Genomic DNA, 14,250 nt, shown 5'->3' on the forward strand with positions numbered 1-14,250 from the left:
AGCCAATATGCCAGCAAGTATTTTAATGGCTTCTTGTAATATCTGAAGCCTTGAAAATCCCACTGCAAGCCATTTGGCCTTGACACAACCACACAGTAAGCAAAAGGTCACAGCTGGATTTGCTATATAAAGCCACAGGGGCACCAGGTGAGAAATGTTTAAACAAAATGACTGAAGGTGAATTCGAGCAGCCATTCCCAAGAAAGTTTCCATGGAACTCTAGGGTTCCTCCCAAGGTTGCTAGGAGTCCCTGGCTGACCTCCCATCTGACATTGTCTGCATAGTTTGGGGACAAATGCCACTTGGCGGAGCAGCAGCATAACACCAATTATCTGGGGGCATTCTTCAATGACTCTCATATTGGTTTTAGCATAGGTTCCCCCTAAGACTTGAAAATTATTTCAAGGTTACTCCTGGATGAAGAGATTGAGAAAGGCTGGTTAGGCTGGGTAAGCTGGCCATAGATAGAATTGAAACTCAGCAGGTCCATGGTGATTTTCGGATTGATCTTTCATGTTCAAGAAGAGCTAATATTGAACTCCTATGTAACTATATAACTCCTCTCAAATGGCAATACTGGAAAATTTGTGTTCAATCAGCACATGCAGCCAATGGGTTGCAGCACTAATCCGTGTATTCCAACTAGAATTTAATTTGAAGCGCCACACCACTAAGAGGTCCAGATACAATTTTATTCCAATAAGAGTCAGGGGTGCAATCCAAAAAGTAGCCAACACGTTTCGAGGGTCCAAGAATGCCCACTTCATCAGGGCTTGACTGGCAACAATGAAGAAATCAGAAGTGAACTGGACCTGCAACTGTATTTTTTTCCAGTGTCAATTACCAGCACAGGCCTTAGCAACTCAGAATTAGTTTATTCTGACAGTAGAGGAGTTCCACTGTCAGAATACAACGCATCACGGAGGATTCCTTCATCCACCTTGAATGTGCGCAGATGCAGGAATCCATTATTATTATTATTTTTTTTTTTTAAATCAGCTTGCTGACTAATAGAAAACAATTCAAATCATCAATGGCTAGCGTTAGAGAATAAAGCCCTGAATGTTCCAAAACAAAAGCCTCTGGGTACACAGATAGTAAATGTTTACAGAACATTATAATATATTACTAGCATGTCTGGCTTGCAGAATGGCTGCCTGTACCCTGCACAGTAAACAGGAACAACATGAAGGAAATGCTAGAACAGCGTGACCTTCAACCCTCCCCTGTATACACTCCATGTAGTAGATAAAACAAAGCATTCGGGTTCTAAATCTATGTGACTGATACCTCAGAGGTCCAGAAAAACGTACCTGGTTCCTCATAGAGAACACAAGGTGCAACACGTGTCTGTTCTCCTGGAATGCAAAAAATATGTTTACATTAAAGCACACGTCAATACCAGCAATACTTATCACAAAACGCTGTTTATTTAATGATTAATAATCTGTGCTGGAATGGTTACCTTGGAAAGGACATCGCTTAGCTTCAGATGGTCAGGGAGCAGTTTTCCTGAGTAGATCAGCCTCTGGTCTTGTTCCATCTGCAAAACAAAAAGCATGAAATCAGTAAGGCCTCATGCACACTGGACGTTTTTACAGCTGCTGTTAGCAGCGTCAGACGTTTTTTTTGCAGCTGCAGAACGCCCATCCATGTTATTCTATGGCCTCATGCACACATAGAGCTTTTAGGAGCTCCAAGTGGCATAGGCGTTTTACAGCTCCAAAAAAAACCCAGAAACTGTGGGTTCAGGAGCTCCAGCGTCAAGCTGCAAAAAACGTCTGACGCTGCTAAAGGCTCCATAAGGCTCCATAACGTTGCTTAACGTGCGTTAAGCCACGTTATACGTTTTTTTTCTTCCATTCAAAATCAATGGTTCCCTATGGGAGCCTATTGATTTGAATGGAAGTCACACCGCAGGTCGGATCAGGGTGATCCGACTTGCGGTGCGACCTGCACTGTGAGAATCTTGAGGGGGAACTCCACGCCAAAATGGGGAAAAAAACGGCGTGGGGTTCCCCCCCAGGTTCCAAACCAGGCCCTTCGGATCTGGTATGGAATTTGAGGGTAGCCCCGCGCCGAAAAAACGGCGTGGGGTCCCCCCCAAAATCCATACCAGACCCTTATCCGAGCATGCAGTCCGGCATGCCAGGAAAGGGGAGGGGACGAGCGAGCGGCCCCACCCCCCCTGGATCATACCAGGCCACACCCTCAACATGGGGGGGGTGTGGGTGCTTTGGGGCAGGGGGGGGCTCTGCACCCCGCACCTCAAAGCACCTTGCCCCCATGTTGATGAGGACAAGGGCCTCATCCCCACAACCCTGGCCGGTGGTTGTGGGGGTCTGCGGGCAGGGGGCTCATCGGAATCTGGAGGCCCCCTTTAACAAGGGGGGCCCCGATCCCGGACCCCCTCCCTATGTGAATGGGTATGGGGTACACTGTACCCCTACTCATTCACCCCATAAAATGCAGTGTATGGAAATGACGACAGGAGACGTTTTGGAAAATTTATTAAAAATCTTCATCCGGCTCTTGTCCTCTCCGGGGGTCTTCTCCTCTCCGAGGGTCTTCTGCTCTTTTGCTGTCCGCCCTTCTTGTCTTCTCCTCTCCGGGGTCTTCTGCTGTCTTCTTCTCTCCGGGGGTCTTCTGCTGTCTTCTCTCCGAGGGTCTTCTGCTCTTTTGCTGTCCGCCCTTCTTGTCTTCTCCTCTCCGGGGGTCTTCCGCTGTCTTCTCCTCTCCGAGGGTCTTCTGCTGTCCGCCCTTCTGCTGTCCAATCTTCTTGTCTTCTCCTCTCCGGTCTTCTGCTCTTTTGCTGTCGGCTGTCGGCTGTCCTTCTTCCTCCGGTCCTCCTCCGACGACGTCTTCAGCGATTATGCCGGCCTCTGGTCTCCGCAGCTTATTATATAGCCATTAGGGGCGTGGCCGCCAGATGACGTCATCGGGAGACCACGCCCCTTGTGTCACAGGTGACGTCACCTGTGACACAAGGGGCGTGGTCTCCCGATGACGTCATCTGGCGGCCACGCCCCTAATGGCTATATAATAAGCTGCGGAGACCAGAGGCCGGCATAATCGCTGAAGACGTCGTCGGAGGAGGACCGGAGGAAGAAGGACAGCCGACAGCAAAAGAGCAGAAGACCGGAGCGGAGAAGACAAGAAGATTGGACAGCAGAAGGGCGGACAGCAGAAGACCCTCGGAGAGGAGAAGACAGCGGAAGATCCCCGGAGAGGAGAAGACAAGAAGGGCGGACAGCAAAAGAGCAGAAGACCCTCGGAGAGAAGACAGCAGAAGACCCCCGGAGAGAAGAAGACAGCAGAAGACCCCGGAGAGGAGAAGACAAGAAGGGCGGACAGCAAAAGAGCAGAAGACCCTCGGAGAGGAGAAGACCCCCGGAGAGGACAAGAGCCGGATGAAGATTTTTAATAAATTTTCCAAAACGTCTCCTGTCGTCATTTCCATACACTGCATTTTATGGGGTGAATGAGTAGGGGTACAGTGTACCCCATACCCATTCACATAGGGAGGGGGTCCGGGATCGGGGCCCCCCTTGTTAAAGGGGGCCTCCAGATTCCGATGAGCCCCCTGCCCGCAGACCCCCACAACCACCGGCCAGGGTTGTGGGGATGAGGCCCTTGTCCTCATCAACATGGGGGCAAGGTGCTTTGAGGTGCGGGGTGCAGAGCCCCCCCTGCCCCAAAGCACCCACACCCCCCCCATGTTGAGGGCGTGTGGCCTGGTATGATCCAGGGGGGGTGGGGCCGCTCGCTCGTCCCCTCCCCTTTCCTGGCATGCCGGACTGCATGCTCGGATAAGGGTCTGGTATGGATTTTGGGGGGGACCCCACGCCGTTTTTTCGGCGCGGGGCTACCCTCAAATTCCATACCAGATCCGAAGGGCCTGGTTTGGAACCTGGGGGGGAACCCCACGCCGTTTTTTTCCCCATTTTGGCGTGGAGTTCCCCCTCAAGATTCTCACAGTGCAGGTCGCACCGCAAGTCGGATCACCCTGATCCGACCTGCGGTGTGACTTCCATTCAAATCAATAGGCTCCCATAGGGAACCATTGATTTTGAATGGAGGCAGAAAAAAACGCTGCTAACAGCTACTGTGGCCAAACGTGCAATAACGCTAGTAGGAAAAGCTACTGAAAGCACGTTTTTACAGCTGCTGTTTCCCGGCGTTATGTAAACAGCTTTGGAGCACGTTTTTATGACGCCCTGTGTGCATGGAGCCTAAAGTTCCAAAAGGCTTCCATACTGAGGAATGTGTAACAGGGAGGCCTGGCAGAGGGGAGAACATCTGTACATGACACAGTCTGTTAACTAGCTCATCACCAAATTCAAACCACTGCAACCTTCAGAAAACAAAAATCAGAGGGCTTTCGCTGAAAAGAGCTTTTAGACTTTCAAAAAACATTGTTGCTGAGCTGAGAGATTACAAACACTGCGTACAATATATAGATTACTACACATCTGTATGTACCAGTATATTCCTACTGACCCATTCACACATCAGCAAGATTCAGCAGCATAAAACTAAAAATGACACAGCAACACCCAAGGATATAAATGTTAGCATTATTTACACCATAGGCATGTAAATGTTTGTGTACCATTCACATGCATATAGCAATAATGTTGTCTATTGGGAATCACCAGCTGATTGCATCCTAGCATGTTCGGTGACACAAATAGTGTGTAAAGCCAGCCATAGATGGTTCAAATCTCCGCCGTTTCAGCACTGTCCAGGTGAGATTCGAACCATGCTGAGTGTACCCAAGCTGATCCATTGACTGACTTGGGTACAACCAGAATGTTGGATTTTTATATGCAATTATTGCCAGGGCTATAGCCGCTAGCAATAATCATTGTGTTCTCCTGGCAGGGATGGCTGGCTGGAGGGATTCCAGCATCAACAATGCACTTATGGGGGAAATTAAGCAATTTTCTGTAGAGGGGGGGGGGGGGGGGAGGGGTCACATCATCTGGCTTGCCTTAATTTGTTTAATACATATGAGATCATCTCTTATTGCATGGGCCGATCACGTGGTAAATGGCCGCTGTGATTGGCCATTTACCACGATCTGTGATTGACTGTGTCCAAGGGACACGGCCAACATAGATTTTTCCCGAAGCGCGCTCGCGGGAGCGTGCAGGGAGACTGTTACTGGGAGGCTGTTTAAAGACGGCCTCCCGGAAATTCGAGTCCGCGCTGTAGCCGTACTTCGGCTATAGCGCGGATGGCAAGAAGTTAAATCCATGACTTTTCCAAAACCTAGTGTGTTTCCTAATTTTCCATGACCTTTCCAGGCCTGGAAAGTGTCATCTAAAAATTCCCAAACTTTTCCAGGATTTCCAGGACCGTATGAACCCTGCAATCAGCTCGCAGAGCTTTTTTACAATGTGTTAACTGCAGCTCCCCCTCTTTGTGTGACTGGAAAATCCCTTTTATCTGAGATTTACACTAACATTTTTAGAAGGGTTTAACCACTTGCCGACCGCCGCAAGTACATATACTGCGGCGGTCAGCCCCTCACAGGCAAAGTGACGTACCTGTACGTCACTAGCCTGTGAGGCTCTGATGAGCGAGCGCCGCCGGAGGCGCGGTCACGGACCCGGTGTCCGCTGCTCACTCACGATCGTCCATGACAACGGGAGAAAGGCAGGCGACTAGTGTAAACAAGCCGCCTGTCATTCTCCCCTGTGTAGAAACAATGATCATATGGTTCTACTATGTAGGACCGTTGATCATTGTTCCTTCACTTCAAGCCACAGCCAATCACAGTTAGAATCACGCCCCTAGGGACACACAGCCCCTCCCTCTCAAATAAAGTTAACCCCTTCACTGCCAGTATTTTTACAGTAACAGTGCATATGTATAGCACTGATTACTGCAGTAATGTCACTGGTAACCCCAAAAGTGTCAAAAATGTCAGTCAAGGGTCCGATCTGTCCGCCCCAATGTCGCAGTACCGCAAAAAAAACTGCAGATCGCCACCATTACGCGTTAAAAAAAAAAAACAACAAAAATTACAAAAATCTTTCCCTTTGTTAGTAAACGCGATAACTTTTGCGCAAACCAATCAAAATACGCTTTTTGCGATTTTTTTTTACCAAACATAGGTAGCAGAAAACAAATTGGCCGAAAATGTTAAAAAAATTTGATTTTTACATTTTTTTTGGGGAATTTCATATAAAAAAATGTGAAAAATATTGTTATTTTTGCAAAATTGACGCTATTTTTTTGTTTATAACACATGATCAAAAAATCGCACAGGTGATCAAATACCACCAACAGAAAGCTCTGTTTGTGGGGAAAAAAAGGACGCCAAATTAGTTTAGGTACAGCGTCACACGACCGCGTAATTGTCCATTAAAGTCACGCAGTGCCGAATCGCAAAATACCCCCTGGTCAGGAAGGGGGTAAAATATTCGGTTAAAGTCCTAATGCTGATTTTATTACGGATTGGTGCTTACTGTGTGCTAGAAAAGGAAGTGATGGGAAAAGTCTCTACTTGGGACAGAAACCAGAGCAAATTTTTAGTAGGGAGAGGAACTTCTCTTTACCTATGTGATCCATACTGCTGTTCATTGTTTTTCTATTATGTTTGGATATGTATATGTCTGCTCTATGTTGTTTTTAACATTTGTATTTGCAATTTGAATACAATTAATTCCTTTTATAACTGTCCTTGCCGAGATCTATCACAACTCGCCACCAATCATTGCCCTTGAAAATCCCATGCGCTTGGAGAGGCATCCCTTCAGCCCCTTGGCTTGATCGAGTGCCGGGTCTACCCCTAACCATCTTTATATTGAAATTCTCTTTATTATCATCTGTGCTTTTCCATCTTGATGACAGCCCCTTCCCCATTCCTTGTATTGATGTCACAGGAGCAGGAAGTGAGATGATCCCCAATGAAAGCCAGGCAACCAGCATTTTTCAAAGGTGAGCCTCCATCTCTCTTCCATGACAACATTTCCAGTTTAATCACCTAAATACAGGGCACTTAAACCCCCTTCCTTCCCAGACCAATTTTCAGCTTTTAGAGCTGTTGCATTTTGAATGACAATTGCGCGGTCATGCAACACTGTACCTAAACCAAATTTATGTCATTTTTTCCCCACAAATAGAGCTTTCTTTTGGTGGTATTTGATCACCGCCAGGTTTCTTTTTTGGTGCACAAATAAAAAAAGACCGAAAAGTTTGAAAAAAAAAAAAAGTTTTTTTGTTTAGGTTATAAAATTTTGTAAATAGATACGTTTTTTCCTGCACTGATGAGCACTGATGACACCGCACTGACAGGCACTGATGGGGTGGCACTGATGGGGTGGCACGGATGGGCACTGATAAATAGCACTGATATGCAGCATTGGTGGGCACTGATAGGCAGCACTGATGGGCACTGATAGGCGGCACTGATGGGCGGCACTGATGGATGGCAATAACAGGCACTGGTGGGCAGCACTGATAGATGGCATTGGTGGGCAGCACTGATAGGGGGGCACCACTGGCAGGCTCTCTGAGCCCTGTTTGTTATCCCTGGTGGTCATGGGTGGGCATCCCTGGTGGCTCTAGTGGCATCCCCTCCCCCCAGGGCTGCACTGGTAATCATCTGATTACCAGCACAGACCCCCCCCCCCCTGTGATCAGTGAGTAATTAGAAATACTCACTGATCACCCCGGCTGCAGAATCGATCCTCTCCTTCTCACACTGACAGGATCTGTCAGGAGGAGAAGAGATCGAAGCCGTTACAACGGCTGTATTGACATTACATGACGGCTGTGATTGGTCACAGCCGTCATGTGATCAGGAGGGCCAATCACAGGGCCCTCCTGCCGAGTCTTGTTGCTCTGTGTCCTAGGGACACAGGCACATCAAGATCGCGCCGCTGCGCGTGCCCGCGGCGGAGCGATCTCTCTCCTTCTGAAGGACGTTCCGGAACGTCCATTCAGAAGGACGAGACTCCCACCTGGCCGTATATGTACTATGGCCCGGGTGGGAGGTGGTTAAAAAGCCTAGTAATATTGGGTTTTCTTTTCAACCCTCTTTATCCTGTTTTATTACTAAAATTTTCTCCAGTTTTAAAAATTCAAAATGTAAACTTCTTAACCGAACAAAATAGGACAAGTAAAACGCGTTAGTAAATTGAACATTCAGAAACATAACACGTTTGCATAAGATATATTTGTGTTCGGAAAGATACATGCTTGCATTAATGTTATGCCCTTAGGTTTGTTTTATGACTGCCGCTCCAATATTTAGTTAAGCATCATAAAAACAGCTGAAATAATAGTGTCTTTGGGGAATGTAGACATACTGTGGTGTCACTGAAGCATGTTCTCTGGAATAATCAATACTATAAACAATCTGCACCATGCTCACTATTTGCATACCTCAGCTTCCTGCACACATGTATTCTCTTCGTCGGTGGAAATACTGGTTCTCAACAGGATACATCTGGCCTCAGAACTCACAGCAATAAGTACTTGTATGCAAAGCCATTTTCCACTTCATAAGAACCTTCAGGTCAGGAATAATACATCGTAGTTGAAGTCTCCTTTCTTCCCCTATGCTCTGTTCGCACTCTCTGGTGCAGGGGTAGGTAACCTAAGGCTCGCGAGCCAGACGTGGCTCTTGATGGCTGCACCTGTCTCGCAGACAAATCTTAAATAAAGGGGGCGTGTCCGGGCTTGAGCCCTAAAGGGGGCGTGTCCGGGCATGAGCCACGCTGGACGGGTAGTCCCAGAGCTCCGCCGCATCTACCACTCAATCCAGTGCCATCCGCGTAGCTGTGCCCGCTGCCAAGGAGATTTCTGCACCCATCGACGGTACACTTTGTGGGCTACCCTCAGTTCGTATCTGGGTGACCGGATTGCTGCGCTACGGACCCTGCAGCCTACTCGCAGTACCACAGCCGGCTCGTCTGCTGTGCATCTGAGGGCCTTAGCAATCACCGCCTGGTAAGGAGATCTGCCATGCGCTCCCTGTGCCCCGACAGACACGATCTCCTTCCCCTCTAACACCTGGGGACCCGCGGGAGCTGCCTCTTACATCCACTTTGAGGCCTTCAGCAGCCGGCCGCCAATTTCTCAGGGTCTATACTCGCCTCCATCACCCAAAGGCCTGCAGGCGCTTCACCACTCCGGCCTCATTGCATACCTGCCTGCTCTCTTCCCGACCCGACTCCAGGCACTTTCACACGGCTCCATCTACTCACTGTATAGCTGCGGCCCATGAACATGATTATATAAAGGTTCCCGACCCTGAAATATAGTGTATGGCTCTCACGGAATTACATTTGAATATATGTGGTGTTCATGGCTCTCTCAGCCAAAAAGGTCCCTGACCCCTGCTCTAGTGGGTCCAACTACTCTACACATGTCTTCATCTGGTCAACAGGAGATGTGACTTAAAGAGGTTGTAAAGTCAGGTTTTTTTTTATCTTAATGCATTCTATGCATTAAGATAAAAAGCCTTCTGTATGCAGCAGCCCCCCCTGAGACCCTTCTCTATCCAGTGATGCGCATGAGTTCCTCTGCCATCCAGGACTCTCCCTCCGATTGGCTCCCGCTACTGTCAAACTCCGTTAGCCAGTCAGGAGAGAGTGGGGGGCAAATCCATGTCTGAATGGATAAATGGTGTTGCAGCTTGTCTCAGGTGCCCCCATGGTAAGCTGCTTGCTGTGGGGACACTCAACAGGGAGAGAGGGAGCACAGAAAAGGAGGATCCAGGCTGGAATCTTGGTTGATTCAGCAGGAACACTATGGATGGCTTTGTCTGCATCACCCAGCTTGACAAAAATTAAAGATCAACCAAACAGGGTGGAAAATTATCAGTTAAATATTACCTGTGCCCTATTGGATGCAATCACAGTTTAGGTATTCGGATGGCTGCGGCTGCCAGAATGCAGTTATGGTATTCGGATGGCTGCGGCAGAGAAGATTACACCCATCTACACTGTTCAGCATAATGGGGGAATCAACAATGTTTTCTTGAAGAGAAAATATCTACGTGTATGGCTAGCCTCAAGCTGGGTATACAGGTCAAAAGCAGATCAGCAGATCAGTATGTGGCCCCGTCAGTTGTAACACCAGCGTTTTTCGAACGGCCCTGATAGAAAACCAGCATGCGAGCAGCCAATGCAGCGCTGATCATTGTATTCTGAAAGGGGAATACAAAAGCACAACAGGGGCGATCCATGCATCCACGTTACCTGTGTGGATGCAGGATCTGAGAGGTTTTTTTTTTTAAACTGTTGGTTGAATAAAAAAAAAACTTATGTGTATACCCAGCTTTAGCCAGAAAAGCCACTCCTCTGCCCTCCTCTGGTTAAAGTATATATATATATATATATATATATATACTTTAGTTTTGGGTTAGAATGCCTGTCAAGTTTTACGGCCATTGGGGGCTCCATAGGGGAGATTCCTTCACTTCCTGCCTGGTAAAGCGGTTATTCCCAAGACAGGAAGTGAGGGGATTTATTGCTTTCTCGGGAGCTGCAGATAAAATCTGACAGGGGTTTAACCTTTCCACATTCTATGCAAAACTACAAACTTAAATGTTCCTGGCTTCTAATTTCATGGCTAAGCCCTGCCAACTGCTGTTCCACCATTCAATGCCTCAGCAGCCAGTAAGAGCGCCCTCACTTGACAGTAAAGTGGCAGTGCACAGCCATGAAGTCAGGGGAAGTCATTTCCTAGTAACAAAGCAAAACTAAATCAGAGAGGGGCATCGTAAAATGCTTTTCTGGCCAATAACTATAAAAGGTATACGAGGAGTCTGATGTTAGGAATTACCTCTTTGTATGTAAGTTAAAAATGAAGTTTTGGTTCACTTTAAGATTATTTAATGCAAACCAATTATAGTATAAAGCCTTATGAGAATTACTGGCTATAATCTAAGCATAGGAGTTTTCTGATCTACTCAGGTTTTCTTAGGATGCCAGTTGATGCAACAGGTAAAGGCTCATATACACTTGACGAAAATCGGATGAAATATCCTCCGATTTTTCTCTCTCTTGTTCAGCAGTCATAACCGTTTTTAGTTGACGGTGCATAATGTTCACAAAATTTCTCGTCAGATTTTTTTTTTGGACATTTGTTCCTAGACTTCCGGGTCGTCAGCAACTTCAGATCATGCGCGGTCTTTTGCGGACGTACTGCATACACATTACACGAAAATTGGTCGTGCTGGGGACGGATGATAACAATTTTGGTGTTTATCCCTCCGTTTTTTTTCATTGAAAATGTCGGCATCAACTGCTGAAAGTTGTGTACACACTAGCCGAAAATCGTACGATTTTACCTCGGACGGGAATTTTCTAATAGTGTGTACCCCACTTAAACTTCAGACCATAGAATTTCTCTAAATGAGTGGTCTCCAAACTGTGGCCGGGGGCCTGGGTGTGGCCCTTTACCTGTCTTTGTCCGGCTCTTGGGGCACTAATCCTTTAACTGACACCAGCAATGGGGCACCATTTCTTCCACTAAAACCAATAATGGGGCATTGTTTACTCCCAATAACAATGGGGAATTTTCTAATCCCAATTGTCATAGTCCGACCCCCCACAAAAGCCTGAAAGACAGTAAACTGGCCCTTTGTTTGGAGATCCCTGCTGTAAACTATGGACTCACGCATGGCATTTTTGGGCATACAACTTAACTTGTGTGCATTTTGCCACCTGGGATACAAAGCTGTCCTTAGTTAAGATCAGCTGCATGTGGGTTTATACTGCTACCTGTGTAAAACAGCGCATGTGTATGGGTGTGCAGCATCTATACCTTTATGCATGGTTTATAAAACTAGCGGTGTACACCGACATACAGCTATTCATTACTATGGGGGGCTGTACACAGCAGCTGTTTATTCCAAGTGTGAAAATACGATATCGACTATGGTGCTGCGGGCGTGGGCGATAGTCACATCGCCAAAAGATACGATAGTAAGGCATAGGCATTAGGCAGGGAGAAGTCGGGACTGGGGAGGACTCACAGTGATTGTAGCAGAACACAGCCCGACATCCGTCCCACACATTCAAGTCTGCCTGCCTGCAGCTAGCCTAGTTCTCCTGACTGAGCGGTGAGCAGCGCGCCGTGAGGAGCTGCACAGCTAACCAATCATGCATGCCTGCACACCTGATTGGTTCGCTGTGCTGCGCTCACCGCTCGGTCAAGAGAACTAGCTGTGGGGCAGACTGAACATGTGGGATGGATGTCATGCTGTGTTCTACCTTAGGTAAGTCTCTGCATTGAAGGGGACACGGCATGCTGGTCACTACATTGATGGGGGGGGGGGGGGTCACGCTGGTCACTACATTGATATGGGGGGGGCACGCTGGTCACTACATTGATGGGGGGGGCACGCTGGTCACTACATTGATGGGGGGGGGCACGCTGGTCACTACATTGATTGGGGGAGGCACGCTGGTCACTACATTGATTGGGGGAGGCACGCTGGTCACTACATTGATGGGGGGGGGCACGCTGGTCACTACATTGATGGGGGGGCACGCTGGTCACTACATTGATGGGGGGGGGCACGCTGGTCACTACATTGATGGGGGGGCACGCTGGTCACTACATTGATATGGGGGGGGGGGCACGCTGGTCACTACATTGATATGGGGGGGGGGGCACGCTGGTCACCACATTGATGGGGGGGGGGGGCACGCTGGTCACTACATTGATGGGGGGGGCACGCTGGTCACTACATTGATTGGGGGGGGGGCACGCTGGTCACTACATTGATGGGGGGGGGCACGCTGGTCACTACATTGATATGGGGGGGGGGGCACGCTGGTCACTACATTGATGGGGGGGGGGGCACACGCTGGTCACTATATTGATGGGGGGGGGCACGCTGGTCACTACATTGATGGGGGGCAAGCTGGTCACTGCATTGATGGGGGGCACACTGGTCACTGCACTGAATGGGGGCATGCTGTAGTAACTCTGCATCGAATGGGGGCACGCTGTAGTAACTCTGCACTACTAAAAATGCACGATGAGGATCCGCCGCAAAAAATATCACAATATAGAACGTTGGGAAAAAAATATAGCAATGTGATTTTTTTTCAATATCGTGCAGCCCTATTGTAGGCCCAAAAAAAAGTGTCTGAACGTGATGCCCAAAAGCCACAGACTATTCCATCAGACTTTTGGTCCTTGCAGGGCTGCAAGTTGTACTGCCCCAAGAGGAGGTCTCCTTGAGAATAGCAGGCAGTAAGAGGTTCCTGTCATGGGGAAGGGACGTTCTTTTGTCTCCCCTCTGCTGACTGTCATATGTGGTGCAAGATATTTCCCTTTAAAAATAAATTGATTAGCTACTGGCTGCATAGAGACAAATTTGCTGCAAACATCTTTGTGTGATGAGTGCTGATTGCAATCAGATCTGCTGGTTAGGACATCTCTACACAGCCCCGCCGTCAAGTGTTCAAACACTCCGTTAAAGTGTGCATTATAAGTCCAATGTACCCATTAGTATGAACTGGCCATCGTCAGCCGTCAGGTGACAACTTTAGTTTATAAAATGTTCCAAACCAGCCAGCTCCTGCTGACCAGGAAGATTAGAGCCTGCCCAGATGATCAGTATCAATCCCCACCCCTGGAAACAATGATAAGCCTGACAGCCATTGGTGGGGCCTGCAGTTTGTGGGACTGTTTACACTCCGAGTACTTTACTACTAAAGCCCAATCAAAGGCCGTCCTGCCCTAACACCCCCACTAATCTGGTGACAGCCTTCACTTAGACATAATAGCTGCTTTATGGGTTATCTAAGACACAAGGCGGAACTGAAATTACAAACATTTGCCACGTATGAACAATGAAAGCCAATAAACCATTTCGAAAAGAGGAAACACATTTATCTCACTGCACAGCGGTGCAAGAGGACATACAACCCAAACTGTGCGTGTTATCTCTGCACCCCGGGGACGCAGCTCCAGCATACATACAGCCACCATAGTCATGAATGGCTGAACAATAGCATATACTGAATGCACAGTGTCTAAATACCATATAAATGAAGCCTTCGGTTGGAGCAACATGGACCAGTCTTGCGCTCAGAGGTTCAGCAGATTAGGTAAGTATACCTCCCGCTCTCCTCACCGCTATACAAAACCGAGCAGTAAATCCATGCAGTGAGGACACAGCATGGGAAAATAAAGACTTGACCTGGAGTTCCTCTTTAAGGTATTGTCTGCTTCCATTGCACCAGAATGGTTTATTAAAAACAAATGACAGAC

At 47.9% G+C, this 14,250-nt stretch overlaps 1 protein-coding gene and 1 long non-coding RNA gene across 2 annotated transcripts in view; one reads left to right on the forward strand and one right to left on the reverse strand.

Moving 5' to 3' along the window:
• Positions 1–14,250, forward strand: part of LOC309565261 — a 643,481-nt gene that overhangs the window by 91,083 nt on the left and 538,148 nt on the right. The gene's annotated exons all lie outside the window — the stretch shown is intronic.
• Positions 1–14,250, reverse strand: part of HERPUD1 (homocysteine inducible ER protein with ubiquitin like domain 1) — a 32,720-nt gene that overhangs the window by 13,325 nt on the left and 5,145 nt on the right. The window contains exons 2-3 of the mRNA XM_082270141.1: positions 1,466–1,543; positions 1,314–1,358 (exon numbers count right to left, since the gene is read on the reverse strand). Of these exons, the coding sequence (XP_082126267.1) occupies positions 1,314–1,358; positions 1,466–1,543 (123 nt within the window). The remainder of the gene's footprint in view (positions 1–1,313; positions 1,359–1,465; positions 1,544–14,250) is intronic.

Source organism: Pelophylax lessonae (assembly GCF_965119305.1).
Source record: "Pelophylax lessonae genome assembly, chromosome: 10".
NCBI lineage: Eukaryota > Metazoa > Chordata > Amphibia > Anura > Ranidae > Pelophylax > Pelophylax lessonae.